Source organism: Mobula birostris, chromosome 20 (assembly GCF_030028105.1).
Source record: "Mobula birostris isolate sMobBir1 chromosome 20, sMobBir1.hap1, whole genome shotgun sequence".
NCBI lineage: Eukaryota > Metazoa > Chordata > Chondrichthyes > Myliobatiformes > Myliobatidae > Mobula > Mobula birostris.
Window position 1 is genome coordinate 19,127,110 of NC_092389.1, and position 17,025 is coordinate 19,144,134.

The following is a 17,025-nucleotide window of genomic DNA, read 5'->3' on the forward strand; positions in this document are numbered from 1 at the left end:
CGATTCTGGAGAGGACCAACACCCCGCTGGTGAAGAGGCGCATGGGGGCCTGCCAGGAGGAGGCGGGTGAGAGCTGTTTGGGGGCATTGTCTGTGCACTCAGTGTTTCGAGCTGCTTGTGAGAATATGTGTAGCAGCATTGGGCCAGTATCAAATTTAAACGAGAGCTGATGGTGGTACGGCCCGGGGGAAGTATCTGAGGGTGAGACCCTCTTAGTGGATGCTCCGAAATACCACGAAAGGGGGGAGTTAACTGCTGAAGACACCTCGGTGAGAGAGAGGTTGTGGCGACTGGCCCCTGCAGACATGGAGGACACAGGCAGCGTGTGTGTGGATTATAGGACTCTGAACAGGCGCACTGTCCCTGACCAGTATGCAGTCCCGAGGGTCGAAGGTGTACTGATCTGTCTGAGTGGTGCGAAGTGCTTTAATGTGCTGGATCTGAGGAGTGGATGTTGCCAGATCCCAATGAGTGAGGCCGACAAGGAGAAGACGGCTGTTATAGGTCCCCTGGGATTCTTCGAGTCCGAAATGATACCCCAGGGCATATCCGGAGCCCTTACAGCCTTCCTGCAGGGTATGGGGAAGACCATGGGCGATGTGGACTTGTGTGGAGTTTTGGTGTATTTGGATGATCTCCTAGCATTGGGATTCACCTGGGAACTATGAAGCGAGGCGAGTGAGGGATCCCCAGCGACTAGGGGTTCACGAAGTAAAACTTTCTTTGGACGAGTGCCAGGTCAGGAGAAGGATGCGGTTTGTGAGTGTTCTGCGTTCATTTGTGGAATTCTGTGGTTATTATTCGGGAAATTACCCAACGCACCAGTTGAATTTCCTGGCGTTGGAACAGACGATGGTGGTGGAGGAGCTGAGTGACTGTCTCTACGGGATCAAGTTTGAAGTGGAGACAGAGAAACAGAATTCCGAGCAGAAACTGGAGAAATTGATCCAGAACAAGTTGGAAGACTTGCACATTGGGGAAGACAACAGAAGCTGTCTGACTCGGGCCAACAGAGAACTGAGTGCACAGAGAGGGGAGTCTGAATACAATTCAGAGGAGGTGAAGCAATGGCGGACAGATCTCGGAAGAGGGGAGCAGAAGCTTGAAGGAGACCTGAAGATGATCATTGACAGCCTATATGAAATGAGAAAACTGGAAGTTGAACAGGAAGAAGTCATTAAGAAGAAAGAGCTGGAGATAAGTTCAGGGACCACTGAACTGGAGGAGTCCAAGAAGAAACTGACGCCTCGATTACAGGTGGCTGAAGAGGCAGCCCAGGCCAAGTGCTCCAGTTTGAAGAAAACCAAACAGCAGCTACTGATCAAGGAAATGAGGAAGAATACGGATTCGAAGGACGATGAGCTGTATGTGTGGTACCTGCTGCCTTTCGCTAACTTCCCCTTGTTTGAGGAAGAGACTTTTGGCCCTTCTTCCACTGAGTCAGGTGTAGTGGGGAGGGTTATCTGTGGACAGCCTGGGTTACAGCAGGACCCTAAAGGAAAGGAAGCGGGGGCCTGGACACAAGATAGGGGGCTCCGAGTTGCAGGGAGCTTGAGTGATAGATTGACAGAGGATTTGGTAAGCAGACCCTAAGTATTCCCGGTAGTGTTTGAGCCTGATGGGTTAGATGAGGGGGTACAGAGGTGTTAGTGGATTAGGAGACTCCCGGATAGGTTGGTCTATGTAGCGCCTGTGGAACAGGGCGTAAAGTCTATTGTTTGGGAGCAATGTCACTGTTTTTGTACCTGGATTGGGTTGGTGGGTTTGCAGGAAGGGTTGGGGAGTAACATGGACGTCATGAGGACATGACTAAATTTGGTGGGGGGAAAGTGTAAGAGGTTTCTTCTTTCATGTTACTTGCTAAGGCTAAAAAAAAGGCTTCTTTGTAATGTTAACTGCTGAGGTAAGGGGATCTCTATAGCAGCATGTTTGGGTTATAATTAGTGATAACGGGACTTGTATTCATTTGCTAACCAATGGGATAGATGTTATTCTTTCTTGTGTGTCTGTAAGCTGTTGTTTGCGCGGGATTTGCGGAGATCGCGCCATGGGGATGAAGAGAGAAGACGCACACGGAGAGATGCTGTGAGCTGACTAGCGGAGTGGACCCCGAGCGGGGGCTCCGGACCCGCTAGAGTTCAGAGGAAATCGAGTGGTGGTCCGATGATATTGCGTGAGCTCCAACATTGTGCACAAACTGTCTAATCATTATTCTTGGTGCCTTTTAGTTTATATTTTAGTTCTCTACTAATTCTATAGTTCAAATAAGAGTTATAAAATCTTAATTGTTTAACTGCATAATGTGTACAGTTTGTCATTTCGGCTATTGACTTGAAACAGGGGACACGTCACACAGCATCCATCCAAAGGAGAATTCTTAAGGTTTGGCTGGGCAGGGGGTTATCACCCCGTGACCATGCCACTGGGTAAAGCGAGGGTTACATTGCCATGAACCAAGCTTTCACATGGCAGAAGATATCTGCAGCTCTACAGAACGAAAATCTTGAAATATTTTACATATATAATGTGTAACATATGAGAGCAATCTGCAAAAGAAGATTAAAAGTGAAGTAATAGAGGTGCCCAAACATGGAAAACAATAAACCATCAACTGATAACAACTGACATCTACGGGTATCCCCTGCTTTTCGAAAGTTCACTTTCCGCCACTTCCCTTTTACGAAAGACCTACATTAGTAACTGTTTTCGCTAACCAAAAGAAATCCGGAGGATTTTCGCTTTTGCGAAAATAGTGCTCAGCGTTTGTTTTGCAGCACACCATTACAGAGGCAGCGCGCACCCCGAGCTTTGAACTGCGTGAGATTTTCACTATGATTGACAGTGCTGCAATGATTGCAGAAAAGTATGACTTTAATTTTGAAAGGGCACGTAGGTTTAGGGCAGGTTTGCAGGATGTTTTGAGTGCTTACAAAGAACTGTATGACGAAAAATGCATGAACCTTCAAGTGTGCTCACTGTCTTCCCAATTCCGGTAAGTTAAACTACACTGTACATACATTATTTGTACTTTATATAGGCTGTGTATTTTTATGTGTTATTTGGTATGATTTGTTAGGTTATTTTTTGGGTCTGGGAATGCTCAAAAATTTTTCCCATATAAATAAATGGTAACTGCTTCTTCGCTTTACGCCATTTCGGCTTACAAAAGGTTTCATAGGAACGCCCTACTTTCGGATAGTGGGGGAAACTTGTACCAAGAGTTTTCTGTAACCCAGACTACCTCAATAGAGCTGAACCACAATAAAACACTCCCTCTCCAAATTAAGGTTCTCCCCTCCTTCAAGGTCACCAGAATCAGAGGCTGGTCATGGCACACATTAACACCTGCCCCCAGACCAGACAACAGTGACCCACTGCAATTCACCTGCTGTCGAAACAGGTGAATGGCAGATGCTATCTCCTTGGCCCTACACTCATCTCTGGAGCATCTGGATAACAAAGAAACCTACATCAGACACCTGTTTGTTGACTGAAACTCTGCTTTCAATACCATCATCTCAATGAAAATCATCTTCAAGGTTCAAGATCTAGGACTTAGCACTTCCATTTTCAACTGGATTCCTGACTTGTTTAGCAACAGACTGCAATCGGTAAGGAAAGGCATCAGCACATCTGCCACCATTATCCCCATCACAGGTACCCAGCAAGTCTGTGCCCTGAGCCTTCTATTTTGCTCCCAATATACTCACTGCTTTGAGACCAGATTCTGCTCTAACTCCATCCACAAGTGTGCAGATAACATCAATGTATTGCTTAAGTTTGGTTAATGCCATTTCCTGCACACAAGTGTAAGGAGAACAAAATAATTGTTACTCTGGATCCAGTGCAGCACAAAAGAAATGATAAAGAACACAATAAGAATAATAAAAACATCATAAATATAAAAACATACAATAGTTTACGCAGAGTGCCAGTACCGTTATCATTGTCTGAGGTCTACCCACTATGTACTGTATACAGCATGTAGTGGGTAGACCTCAGACAATATAACAGGGAACATAGGAAAGAGTGAGAGGAGAGAAATTAAGTCAAGTGGCATGGTGTCAAGACAGCAAACTCTTCCTCAGTATCAGCAAAATAAAAGAATTGTTTATTGATTTCAGAAAGCAGGGTGGAGCACAAACCTGTTTGTCTCAATGGTGCTGACGAGGAGATGGTTAAGAGCTTCAAGCACCAGGGTGTAAGCATTACCCATAGCTGGAACTGGTCCAACCATAAAGATGCTATGGCAGCAAGGAAAAAAACAACAACACCTCTACTTCCTCTGAAGGGCCTCGTTAACCCTTACCCATTTTTAAAGAGCGCTTATCCAGATGGTTCACAACTTGGTATAGTAACTGCTCTGCCCAAGACGACAGAAAATTGCATTGAGTTGTAAACACGGCTCAGTGCACCACAAAAATCAGACTCCCCTCTCAACTGTGTCTACACACCTTGCTGCTTCGGAAAAGTACTCAACATAACCAAACACTTTCCTCTCAGTCATTCTCTTTCATGTCCCCTTCCATCTGGCAGAAGATACAAAAACATGAAAATACACACTGCCTCGCTTATTATAAGACTCAGTGGATTTCTTGTACGTTAATAAGACCATAAGATTTAGGAGCAGAATTAGGCCATTTGGCCTATCAAGCCTGCTCTGCCATTTCATCATGGCTGATTCAACTTTCCTCTCAGACCCAATCTCCTGCCTTCTCCTTGCGTCCCTTTATGCCCTGACCAATCAAGAATCTATCAACCTCTGCCTTAAATATACATGAAAACTTGGCCTCCACAGCTGTCTGCGGCAAAGAATTCCACAGAGTCACCACTGTCAGGTTAAGGAAGTTCCTCATCTCCGTTCTAAAAGGACACCCCTCTATTCTGAGGCTGTGTCCTCAAGTCATAGACTGTCCCGCCATAGAAAACATCTTCTCCACATCCACTTTACCTAGGCCTTTCACCAATCGATCGGTGTGAATGAGGTCAGCCCTTATTCTTCTGAATTCCAGTGAATACAGGACCAGAACCATCAACCGCTCTTCACATGAAAAGCATTCAATCCTCGTATCATTTTCATGAACCTCCTTTGAACCCTCTCCAGATTCAGCACATCCTTTCTAGGTTAAGGGGCCAAAAACAGCTTACAATACTCCAAATGAGGCCTGGATAAAATGATTCTTGATGCAGAGATGAAAGGTTAGCAGAGTAGCTGGGGCTAAAGAAGTTACAATCATCCATGATCACATTATTGGCAGCGTAGAGTTGAGGGGCTGTGGCCTATTCCTGCTCCTAACTTGAATACATATTGTCCCAGTAACTTGAACAATATAAAATTCTCATTATGGGGTTGGGTGATGGCACAGCCAATAGAACTGCCTCTTTACAAAGATAGGTGGAGGAGCGGGTAGTGTTGAGGAAACAGATAGCCTGCAGAGAGACTTAGATAGTTTAGGGGAATGGGCAAAGAAGTGGCAAATGAAATACAATGTTGGAAAGTGTATGGTCATGCACTTTGGTGGAAGAAATATTATTTAGATAGGGAGAGAATTTGAAATGCAGAGATGCAAAGGGATTTGGAAGCCCTTGTGCAAGATAGCCTAAAGGTTAACCTCCAGGTTGAGTCGGTTGTGAAGAAGGCAAATGCAATATTGGCATTTATTTCTAGAGGAATAGAATATAAGAGCAGGAATGTGATATTGAGGCTCTATAAGGCACTCATGAGACCACGCTTGGAGTATACTGTGCAGTTTTGGGCTCCTTATTTTAGGAAGGATATACTGACATTGGACAGGGTTCAGAGGAGACTCACAAGAATGATTCCAGGAATGAAAGGGTTACTGTATGAGGAATGTCTGGCAGCTCTTGGGCTGTATTCCCTGGAGTTCAGGAGAATGGAGGCATGGAATCTCAGAAACATTCTGAATGATAAAAGGCCTGAACAGATTAGATATGGCAAAGTTATTTCCTATGGTAGGGGATTCTGGGACAAGAGGGCACAACTTCAGGATTGAAGGATGTCCTTTTAGAACTGAGATGCAGAGAAATTACTTTAGTCAGAGGGTGGTAAATCTGTGGAATCTGTTGCCACGAGTGGCTGTGGAGGCCAAGTCATTGGGTGTATTTAAGGCAGAGATAGACAAGTTCTTGATTAGCCAGGGCATCAAAGGGTATGGGGTGAAGGCAGGGGAGTGGGGATGACTGGAAGAATTGGATCAGCCTATGATTGAATGGCGGAGCAGACTCGATGGGCCAAATGGCCTACTTCTGTCCCTATATCTTATGGTCTTTACTGCTTCAGCAACTCAATTTCAATCATGACCTCTGACACTCTGTGGGAGCTTGATTTCCTCCAGAAGCTCCTGTTTCCACCCACATGATATGTGGGTTAGTAAATTAGTGGAAAATTACTTCCATAATTAATGAAAGTATCAAGAGAATGTGGTACAGAAAAAAAAAAACTGTGGACTAAATTCAATTACATTGACAGCATAGAATCACTTGGCCAATGGCTTCCTTTTAAGCTGCAAGGAAAGAAATTTATAGTCAGAGATATAGAGAACAAAAACAGGCCCTTGGGCCCATCAAGTCAATGCTGTCATCAGATTATACAACTCCCTGTCACACTAGGGGTAAGTTACAATTGCCAATTAACCTACCAATCTACATACCCCTGGGACGTGGGAGGAAACTGAAGCTCCCAGAGGAAGCCCACATGATCACATGGAGAGTGTGCACTCACAAGGTCAGGACTGAAGCCAGGTTCCTGGCGTCATAAGGCAGTAGTTCAACTAGTTGTACCACTGTACCATACATTAATATACAGTAACAAGAATGTAATTAGATTTTTTCTGAAGATGCATAACAAATGAAAGTTACTGGGCCTCCAGTAACTTAGACTTGAGCAATGGATCAAGGCAACTCAGGATTCAACATGTTCTATAGTTTAAGTCGTCCATTGCAGTGCCATTTTCCACTTGTCATTGCCAGGACCATTTGACCAAACTATTTGTAATTTATGGTTTCAAGGATGTTTGTTCAACAAACTAGATTTGCCACTTTCTAACTGGTCACATTCCCTGCTCTTCTACTATGCAAAAGTACTGTTCCAGCATCATCTTCACAGCCTTTAATATATGAAAAGTAGTCTATTAACTTTAACATCAAAGACACAGTTACTCATCCTTCCAACACCTCTAAAGGAAATCTTATGACTCCTACAATCCCTCACCTCCAACCCTCTGACTCTCAATACAGGAGCCCCTCAGGGCTGTGTACTGAGTCCCCTCCTTTACTCCCTGTATACCCATGACTGTATCGCCACCCACAGCTCTAATCTGCTAATTAAATTTGCCGACAACACTACATCGATTGGCCTCATTTCAAACGATAACAAGGTGGCCTACAAGGAAGAAGTCATCTCTCTGACACAGTGGTGTCAGGAAAACCTCTCCATCAATGTCGCAAAAACAAAGGAGCTGGTTGTGGACTACAGGAGGAATGGAGACAGGCTAATCTCTAAGGACATCAATGGATCTGGGGTTGAGAGGGTGAACAGCTTCAAGCTGCTTGGCATCCACGTCATCGAGGAGCTCATGTGGTCTGTGCACACCAGCTGTATGGTGAAAAAGGCACAACAGCGCCTCTTTCACCTCAGGCGGTTGAGGAAGTTTCATATGGGCCCCCAAATCCTAAGAACTTTCTACAGGGCACAATTGAGAGCATCCTGACTGGCTGCATCACTACCTGGTATGGGAACTGTACTTCCCTCAACCGCAGGACATCTGTAGTTGTGAACTACCCATGATTCAGGACATTTACAAGGACAGGTGTGTAAAAAGGGCGCATAGGATCTTTGGGGACCCAAGTCACCCCAACCACAATCTATTCCAGTTGCTACCATCCGGGAAGCAGTATCACAATATAAAAGCCAGGACCAACAGGCTCAGGGACAGCTTCTTCCACCAGGCCATCAGACTGATTAACGGACACTGATTTGAGTGTATTTCTATATTATATTGACTGTTCTATTTATTATAAATTACTATGATTGCACATGGCACATTTAGTTGGAGATGTAACATAAAGATTTTTACTCATGTATGTGAAGCGTATAAGAAATAAAGTAAATTCAAATTCACTGGAGTCTTACCTGCAAACACATTCCCCTTGAAAGAAACTCCAATACTTTCCTAAGATTGGCTGCCTGATTTGCATTATCTATCTTCACATGACTTGCTTTAATTTGTTGGACTTACGAAAATAAAATGAATGTTTTACTTCTTGACTGCCGACAATTGTATTTCCAGTGGTTTCTGAAGCAGGCCGGCCACTTTCAGTGATGGCACTGTTCAAGTCCTTTCTCCTGCACACAGTTCCACTGCAGGCATCAGCCTTTCACGGTTTCCATAACTAGCTCACCCAAGCTGCAGCTTTGGGCCTATTAAATTGATTGTTGGAAGTATTTTGATACCACCCAACCCCACCTGATGCAGAATGTACTCAATTAAGTGTCACAATTAGCCTTGGAGTACTTATATTGAAGTAAAATGTACCCTATTCAATGGCAACCGTAACATGGGACCTTTATGAAGGTTAATCATCTGGAATGGCAGCCATCTTTTCCACCAGTGCAATCTGTATCTCTCCTGCCTTTAGCAATCATTGTGACCTGCCAGTGTCCACTGATAGATCTTGGAATATTTTATGCGAAGCTCTTGGACAGTCTCACCCTGCTAGTTACAATCCTGTATCCTCCTTAGAATACAAGCACAGTTAACACTTCTCAGCAACTCCCAATGACAGCACACTGCATTGTCTCTGCAAGGTCTATATAATGCTGCCACTTGATATCTCAGCAGTAATTCAAGACGCAAACACCCTCAGTTATACAGCATATCATGTGCCTCCAACCTATCGCCAAAAGCATTATCACCTTCCTTCCCCCATGCATTGTTCGGCTCCACTGTTGTGGATCTTAAATAACAGCTTCACACAGTCTATACACGGCAAACTCCAATAATCCATTACCTGGCTCTGCCTTTTGCATTCGTCCACTCACTGGGCTCACCGGAAAGTTTATTATAACACAATGTAACAACTAAAAGGAGTGTTCTAGGCATATTAATAAAATGGTCCCCGTCATCCTCCCCACTATGTCATGACCCCACTGATCTCCACATTTTCAATCTGCTAGATTTTCATTTACTGTTACTTTTACGTGCAGCAACCCCCCCCCCCTCCAGACGATAGTCTCCAGGCTTCTTTAATGCTACTTCATCAGACCAGTTCTGACATCCTTTACTTGAGGTAGCCAATTCAAACAAAAACACGATACAACGAACTGTCAAGGTGATTTTTATCGTGTAGTTTTGAAAAAGTTTTGAGAAGTCCCCTAAAATATATTGCAATTCGAATGCAGTTTGGGACATCCCGCGGAATTGCGGGTTACCCTTCCAAGACAGCAAATGCAGCCCCTTAGAGTGCGCCTGCAAAAGAAATGTGTATGTGCGTAGAGAAGTGAGGAACGATAAGTAAACGGAGGCCACCATTACGATGCAGACTTCCCACTCAGTACCTGAATCTGTACAAAACCAGAACCACTACAATCAGAAGCAAGAGTCCGAGTCTCCGCACATGCTCCCTCCTCACTGCAATGATCTGCATGGGCGCAATCCTTTCTGTACCAACAGTTTAAACATTAAGATAAACAAATTTCCAAACACCAACACCACTGCACGCGGAGGCGACTACCGCAACAGTGCGCTGGAGCGCTTCCGGCTCCCACACCACCCGCCCTCGCCCATTATTCATTGGCTGTCAGCTCTCACTAGCCCTGTGCCCCTCCCCCCGATAAATCTATGCTGCCATTAGACCCAATTTAGATTCTCCCCTTCCGCACTTTGATAGCTGGATTGAGATATCAATCAACAGCTGGAGCCTGTCTTGATTGGTGGTAAAAGTTGCCACGAAGGTATGTCGTTTTGTTTACCACAAGTAGGAGAAAGTATTGTGCTGGAGGGAAATATGGAAGAAAGACAGAGCCAGCGGGGAATGTGGATTAAGGGCGCTGGAAATAAAGGAGGGCAAATAAAGGGAGTAGAACAGACAAAAATCTAGGCGGCAGAAAAGAACAAAAAGGGGAGAGTGATACATAGGATGAAGAGGACAAATTGAGGGTTGAACGGGTGTCGGTAATAGGGTGAAGAAAATGGGAGCAGTAAACAACAAAATGGAGCAGGAACATAGAGAAAGGAAGGAAGAGGGTGCAATGGGTGAGAGGCATGGTATTTGGGAGGTAGTTATGAAGTTTGAAAGGGATATGGGGATAGGGTTACAAGAGAGGGGAAGGGTTTGGTTAGAGGTTGAGAGGACCAGAGTTGAGATGAGGTGAGTGTAAATTGGAACGGGGGTTAGTGGGAGGGTGAGAAACACTGGGGGGAATTGAGGGATTGAGAGTAATTTTGGGAAGGGTAAGAAGAGAGTTCGGGTTTGACAGAGAGAACAGAGTTGTGCGTTGATTTTCTACGGATGTACCATGGAGAGCATTCTAACTGGCTGCATCGCCGTCTGGTAAAGGGGGGGGGGGAGGCACTACACAGGATCAAAAGCTGCAGAAAGTTGTAAATTCACATGGGCGCTAGCCTCCCTAGCATCCAGGATATCTTCAAAGAGCGATGCTTCAAAAAGGCAGCATCCATCATTAAGGACTCCCATTACCCAGGACATGCCCTCTTCTAACTGCTACCATCAGGAAGGAGGTACAGGTCCCTTAATGGTACTCACTCAACGATTCAGCAGCAGTATGTGGTGAGAGGAAGTATGCGGTGTAGGGAGAATGGGGTATGAGAGTGAGTTACTTTATCTTATCGAGTTCAGAATCTGTGTGCATTCAGGCTTCTGTACCTCCGTCCTAATGGTAGCAATGAGAAGAGGACATGATCTGGGTGATAAGGGTCGTTAATGACGCCCTTTTGAGGCATCATTCCTTGAAGATGCCCTGGATACTACAGAGCCTAGTGCTCATGATATAGCACTCGTCTCCATAGTATCTTCCAAATATAAAAGGAACAATAAAATAAGGTGACTTCCTGGATGTGTCATTTTCTTTAGTTTTTGGAAGAAATCGGTGATGTAGTGATGTGTTTTGCCAAGAATTCAGTAAACTTTCAAACGGGAATGGTTTCAAGAGGATGCTGTTTTAAAAGAAAAGTTATTTTGCAGTAATTTAAATAGGTGGAAGGTGGGGTAAAGAAGCAAAAGAGAAAACATAACTTTATGCTGTAGCTTTATGTTCAGCTCTGCTTACAGGTTTTTGCTTTTATGCTGGGAATGAGCACTGAATGTCATTTTATGGCTTGTTAGCAGAAATGAGATGTATTTTGAATAGAATGTTGCTGTATTCCTAGATTTTAAAAAAGTGCATCACATTTCCCATATAGGTGTAATGAAATGTGTAAAACAAAACAAAGCTGAGAAAACCATTGCAATTGTTCATGTAAAAAAACAGCTAAAATAATTTAAGCTAGTTACTCTACCACTTCCTCGCTGTGTGGGAGATCTCACTTACTTGGTATTCCCCCATATTTTCCAATGCAATAAAAAAAACATTGTTCAAAAGTAAGGCATATTTGTAAACCATTTTAGAATGTGCAGTACATGTTACAGGACACTTCATAAATTTAAAAAAAAACAACCTTTCTACTTGACTATAATCCATTCTTTGAGACATCTGAGAAAGGAGTTCTTTATGTTTTCACTGTTCTGTGCTTTTCCACTATTGCTTCTCCTTTGACATATTTCAGCAAGGTATAATAGTGAGAGCAGCAATTCAGACCAAGTCACTTCTTTGCAAAAGTTAACTGTTCTTGCTTTACCACTGTCACATAACTTGTATTTGTTAATTTTAGCAAGTTACATCTCAGGCTCTGTGGAACCTGAAATAAACAATTTTCTGAGTAGCTACTTGTGTTGGAACCAGAAAAACCTTGGTAGCTGTTTACTATTTTTTTCTAGGTATCCGATTGTATCAAGTGGACTACAGCAGAGAGAACTTGGAAAAAAATGAAAGGACAGAAATAGTGTCTTTCGATCTCTGGTTGTTTCTTTATGTAAACCAGTGGTTCCTAAAGTAGGTGATATTGCCCCCTGGGTGTGGTGAGAGTTTCTAAAAGGGATAATAAAAATAAAGGGGAGGGGGTGGGGTGGGGTGGGGTGGGGTGGGTGGGAGACTTGGTAGAGAGGGTGGCAGCTGAGGGATTATAGGCTTAATGTAAGAAATGAATCCTTCATTTCATTTTTAAAATCTTTTTTATTAATTATTATTAAAGATCAGCCAAAAAATACATTAAGGTAATCGAGTCAATATGTCAATATGTACAATGAAGAATTAAATTAGCAAATAACTGATTAACAAAGCCAAGCATATATCAATAATAAGAAAAATTAGTGTTAAGAATTTTTTTAAAAGAAAAAAAAAGAACCCCTACTAACTAAGAGAAAAAAAAACCCTTACTAACTATAAAAAAAACCCCATTGGGAGCACAACCTTGGAGCTATACGTCATACAATCTTCCATAAGGGAAGAACATCAATCCGCCAACTCAAATCCATTTAAGCAAAAATCGGAAGGAAACCATATTAATTAACTCAAATCAGATTATAGTAACGGGCAAATGAACCCCACCTTTTCTCGAAATCAGATCGAGGATCAAAAGTTCGACTTCTGATTTTCTCCAAACTAAGACATAGCATTACCTGAGAGAACCGTTGTACCAAAGTAGAAGCAGAAGCATCTTTCCATTTCAACAAAATAGCCCTTCTGGCCAATAATGTAACGAATGCAATTACATGTTGGTCTGATAGAGAAATACCATGAATATATTGAGGGATTATACCAAACAAAACTGTCAATTTATTAGGTTGTAAATTAATTTTTCAAAACTTTAGAAATTGTAGAGAAAATAGATTTCCAAAAATATTTCAATACAGAACACGACCATGCTTTATTGTAAGCATTTGATCCTCAGTGCCACATAATTGATCATGTGTGATCAATTGATGAGTGATCATGTAATCACCTCATTACTTGCTAACCAACAGTTCTGTTAGATTTTGCTGAAAGCATATAATGGTTGTTGAAAAACAATATGACTCTTCTGTGTTTACCATATCATAAGAAATCTGGACTGAAGAAATCATGTTATTTCCAGGCTTGGCTCATGCATTATTTCCATTCACTACCATAGTACAATGTCATCTCATACGATTTCCATTCTTGAATCATACAGTGACACAATTCCTGTGAATTAGGGTATGGCGTTCAAAAGTGTGAAGTTCAGGATCTGCCTTTTGATTGATCTCGACTGCATTTCTCCAGACCACGGCCCAACCGAGATACCTCTGCCCCACTTGTGTACGTTCAGGCAGAATCAGGTCTTGCTGTGGTCATTAATCCATAATGAAAATAGCAGAAGTAGACCAAGTGAAGAAGAAGTGTACACAGTATATTGTGGATTATCTGAAGTATGGATTTATACCAGCACTAAGCAACCAACAACAGCCAATGTGTCTGTTGTGTGAAAAAGTTTTTTTTTCAAATGATGCAATGAAACCATCCAGGCTCCTTGAACATTTGAAGAGAATACATACACTCCGTTAAAACGAACAAGAACTTGCCTTACAGTATTTTCAGTCACTTTGTAAAAACTTTCAGAAATGGAAAACACTTAAAAAACATGTTTGCCAGCATTTCACTACAAAACAGCAATGATTTGCATGCTTCATACAACATTTCACAGCTAAATCTAGAAAGCCCCATACAGTTGGAGAAGACCTGATTCTGCCAGCAGTAAGGGATGTCCTGAGTAGAGTTTTGCATTAGTCACCAGACCAAATAATTAAAGTGATTCCACTCTGTTCAAACACAAATATATATGAAATGTCTGAGAATGTGGAAGACACATTGTACAACGTACTTAGGACAACTGAATTTGCTCTGCAGTTGGATGCGTCAACTTTATCAGGCAATGAAACTTTGTTTCATGGTTACGTTCACTTCATAAAAGATGAAACCATGGTTGTTATTAGGCCTGAAGCTGAGGTTCAAAAGATTGTTTTAAGACTTTTGGTTGCAGAAAAAATCTCTAAACACTACCCTGCACTATGGAAAAAGGTCAATATGTTCTTTTTTTTTGTAATATAATTTTTATTGAATTTTCAAAAGGAATACATGAAAAAAAGAATCTACCCTCCCCCCTCCCCTTAACCCTCCCCCCCCCATATAAAGTCCTACCTAAAAAGAAAGAAAGAAAGAAGAAAGAAAGGAAGAAAAGAACCGCCTGGGTATTGGAAGGTTTCCACATGCTCCATGGGATTCAAAATAAATTTGGTATAATTATTCGTTACTTTCCCCAAGTGACCAAAGTCTTTATCGGAGCACTTAAATATGCCATCCTATCTTTTGTAAATAAGGGCGCCAAATATTCAAAAATGTTACATATTTGTCTCTTAAATTATAAGTAATTTTTTCGAGTGGAATAGAACTAGCCATTTCATTATTCCAACGATCCATACTTAAATACGAATCAGATTTCCAAGTAACTGCTATAGTCTTCTTAGCTACTGCCAATGCAATTTTTATAAATTCTTTCTGATATTTATTCAATTTAAGTTTCGGTTTTATCCCTTCAATATCACCTAATAGAAATATTACAGGGTTATGTGGACGTTGAGTTCCAGTAATTTGTTCCAATAAAATTCTTAAATTTATCCAAAAGGGTTGAATTTTAAAACAAGACCAAGTAGAATGTAAAAAAGTACCAATTTCTTGATTACACCGAAAACATTTATCAGATAGATTTGAATTTAATCTATTTATTTTTTGCGGTGTAATAAATAATTGGTGTAAAAAATTATATTGTACTAATCTAAGTCGAACATTTATTGTATTTGTCATACTGTCAAGACAAAGTCTTGACCAACTTGTTTCATCAATATTAATATTCAGATCTGTTTCCCATTTTTGCTTTGACTTATGGGTTCCTTGTTTAATTGTCTGTTCTTGAATCAAATTATACATACAAGAAATAATTTTTTTAATTTTCCCTTTTTGTATTAAAATTTCAATTTCATTAGGTTTTGGCAAAAACATTGTTTGACCCAGCTTACCTTTTAAGTAAGCCCTTAATTGAAAGTAACAAAAGAAAGTATTATTAGATATTTTATATTTATCCTTTAATTGTTCAAATGACATCAATATACCTCGTTCAAAACAATCTCCTATAAATTTAATCCCTTTTTGATACCAATTATATAAAAGTTGATTGTCCATTGTAAAAGGAATAAGTCTGTTTTGGAACAAAGGCCTCCTTGCTAAAAGAGATCTCTGTGTTTCATTATCAACATTTATCTTATTCCATAGATCAATCAAATGCGTTAATATAGAAGATTCTTTCTTTTCCCGTATCAATTTAGATTCCCATTTATATATAAAATCTTCAGGTCTATTTTCTCCTATCTTGTCTAGTTCTATTTTAATCCATGCTGGTTTTCGATCATCGAAGAAAGATGCAATAAATCTAAGTTGATTTGCTTTATAATAGTTTTTAAAGTTTGGAAGTTGTAACCCTCCTAACCCAAATTTACATGTCAATTTTTCCAATGATATTCTTGACATTTTACCTTTCCAAAGAAATTTTCTCACACATTTATTTAACTCTTGAAAAAATTTCTGTGGCAATTGTATTGGTAATGTTTGAAACAAATACTGTAATCTAGGAAATATATTCATTTTTATAACATTGACTCTACCTACTAATGTTATTGGTAATATCATCCATTTGTCAAGATCCTCTTGAATTTTTTTCAATAGTGGTAAATAATTAAATTTATATAAATTCTTTACATCATTATCAAGTCTTATACCTAAATACTTTATACCATTTACCGGCCATCTAAATTGGGTTACTAATCGACATTGACTATAGTCTCCTTTAGTAAGAGGTAAAATTTCACTTTTATCCCAATTTATTTTGTAACCTGATACCTTCCCATATTCATCCAATCTAGAAGATAATTTATGTAACAAATGTTGTGGGTTTGTTAAATAGATCAAAACGTCATCGGCAAAAAGATTAATTTTATATTCCTCCTGATTAACTCTAAAACCCATAATATCTGGATCAATTCTAATTAGTTCTGCTAATGGCTCTATTGCCAATACAAATAAAGCAGGTGATAGTGGACAACCTTGTCTAGTTGACCTTTTTAACTGGAATGGTGTTGAAATTTGAGAGTTTGTCACTACTTTAGCTTTAGGGTTAGAATTTAAAGTTTTAATCCAATTTATAAAAGATGTTCCCAACCCATACTTTTCTAGTACTTTAAATAAAAAATCCCATTCTAATCTATCAAATGCTTTTTCTGCATCCAAAGCTACTACTATACTCTTCTCATTCCTTTTTTGTGCCAAATGAATTATACTGAGTAGCCGGGTTACATTATCTGCCAATTGTCTATTTTTAATAAATCCTGTTTGATCCATATGTATTAATTTTGGTAAATATTTAGATAATCTATTTGATAAAATTTTTGCTATTATTTTATAATCCGTATTCAATATAGAAATAGGCCTGTATGATGTTGGTTTCATAGGATCTCTGTCTTTTTTTGGCAATACTATTACAATTGCTGTTGAAAAAGATTCTGGAAGTTTATGTATTTTTTCTGCTTGATGTATTAGTTCCATAAAAAGAGGAAATAATAAATCTTTAAATTTTTTATAAAATTCAGGTGGAAAACCATCTTCTCCTGCAGATTTATTACTTTGGAGTGATCCTAAAGCTTCTTCAACTTCTTTTAATGTAAAAGGCATATCTAATCCCTTCTGTTCTTCCAAATTCAATTTTGGAAGAGAAACTTGTGATAAAAACCTTTCTATCTCGTTAACATCATTTTGGGATTCTGACTGATATAATTCAGAATAGAAATTTTTAAAGGTTTCATTTATTTCAAGAGGTTTATAAG

At 40.4% G+C, this 17,025-nt stretch overlaps 1 protein-coding gene across 1 annotated transcript in view; it reads right to left on the reverse strand.

The window, feature by feature from the left end:
* Positions 1 to 9,769, reverse strand: part of LOC140185088 (beta-galactosidase-1-like protein 2) — a 71,656-nt gene extending 61,887 nt beyond the window's left edge. The window contains exon 1 of the mRNA XM_072238345.1: positions 9,578 to 9,769. Within this exon, the coding sequence (XP_072094446.1) occupies positions 9,578 to 9,666 (89 nt within the window). The 5' untranslated portion in view covers positions 9,667 to 9,769. The remainder of the gene's footprint in view (positions 1 to 9,577) is intronic.
* Between the last annotated feature and the right edge of the window lie 7,256 nt (positions 9,770 to 17,025).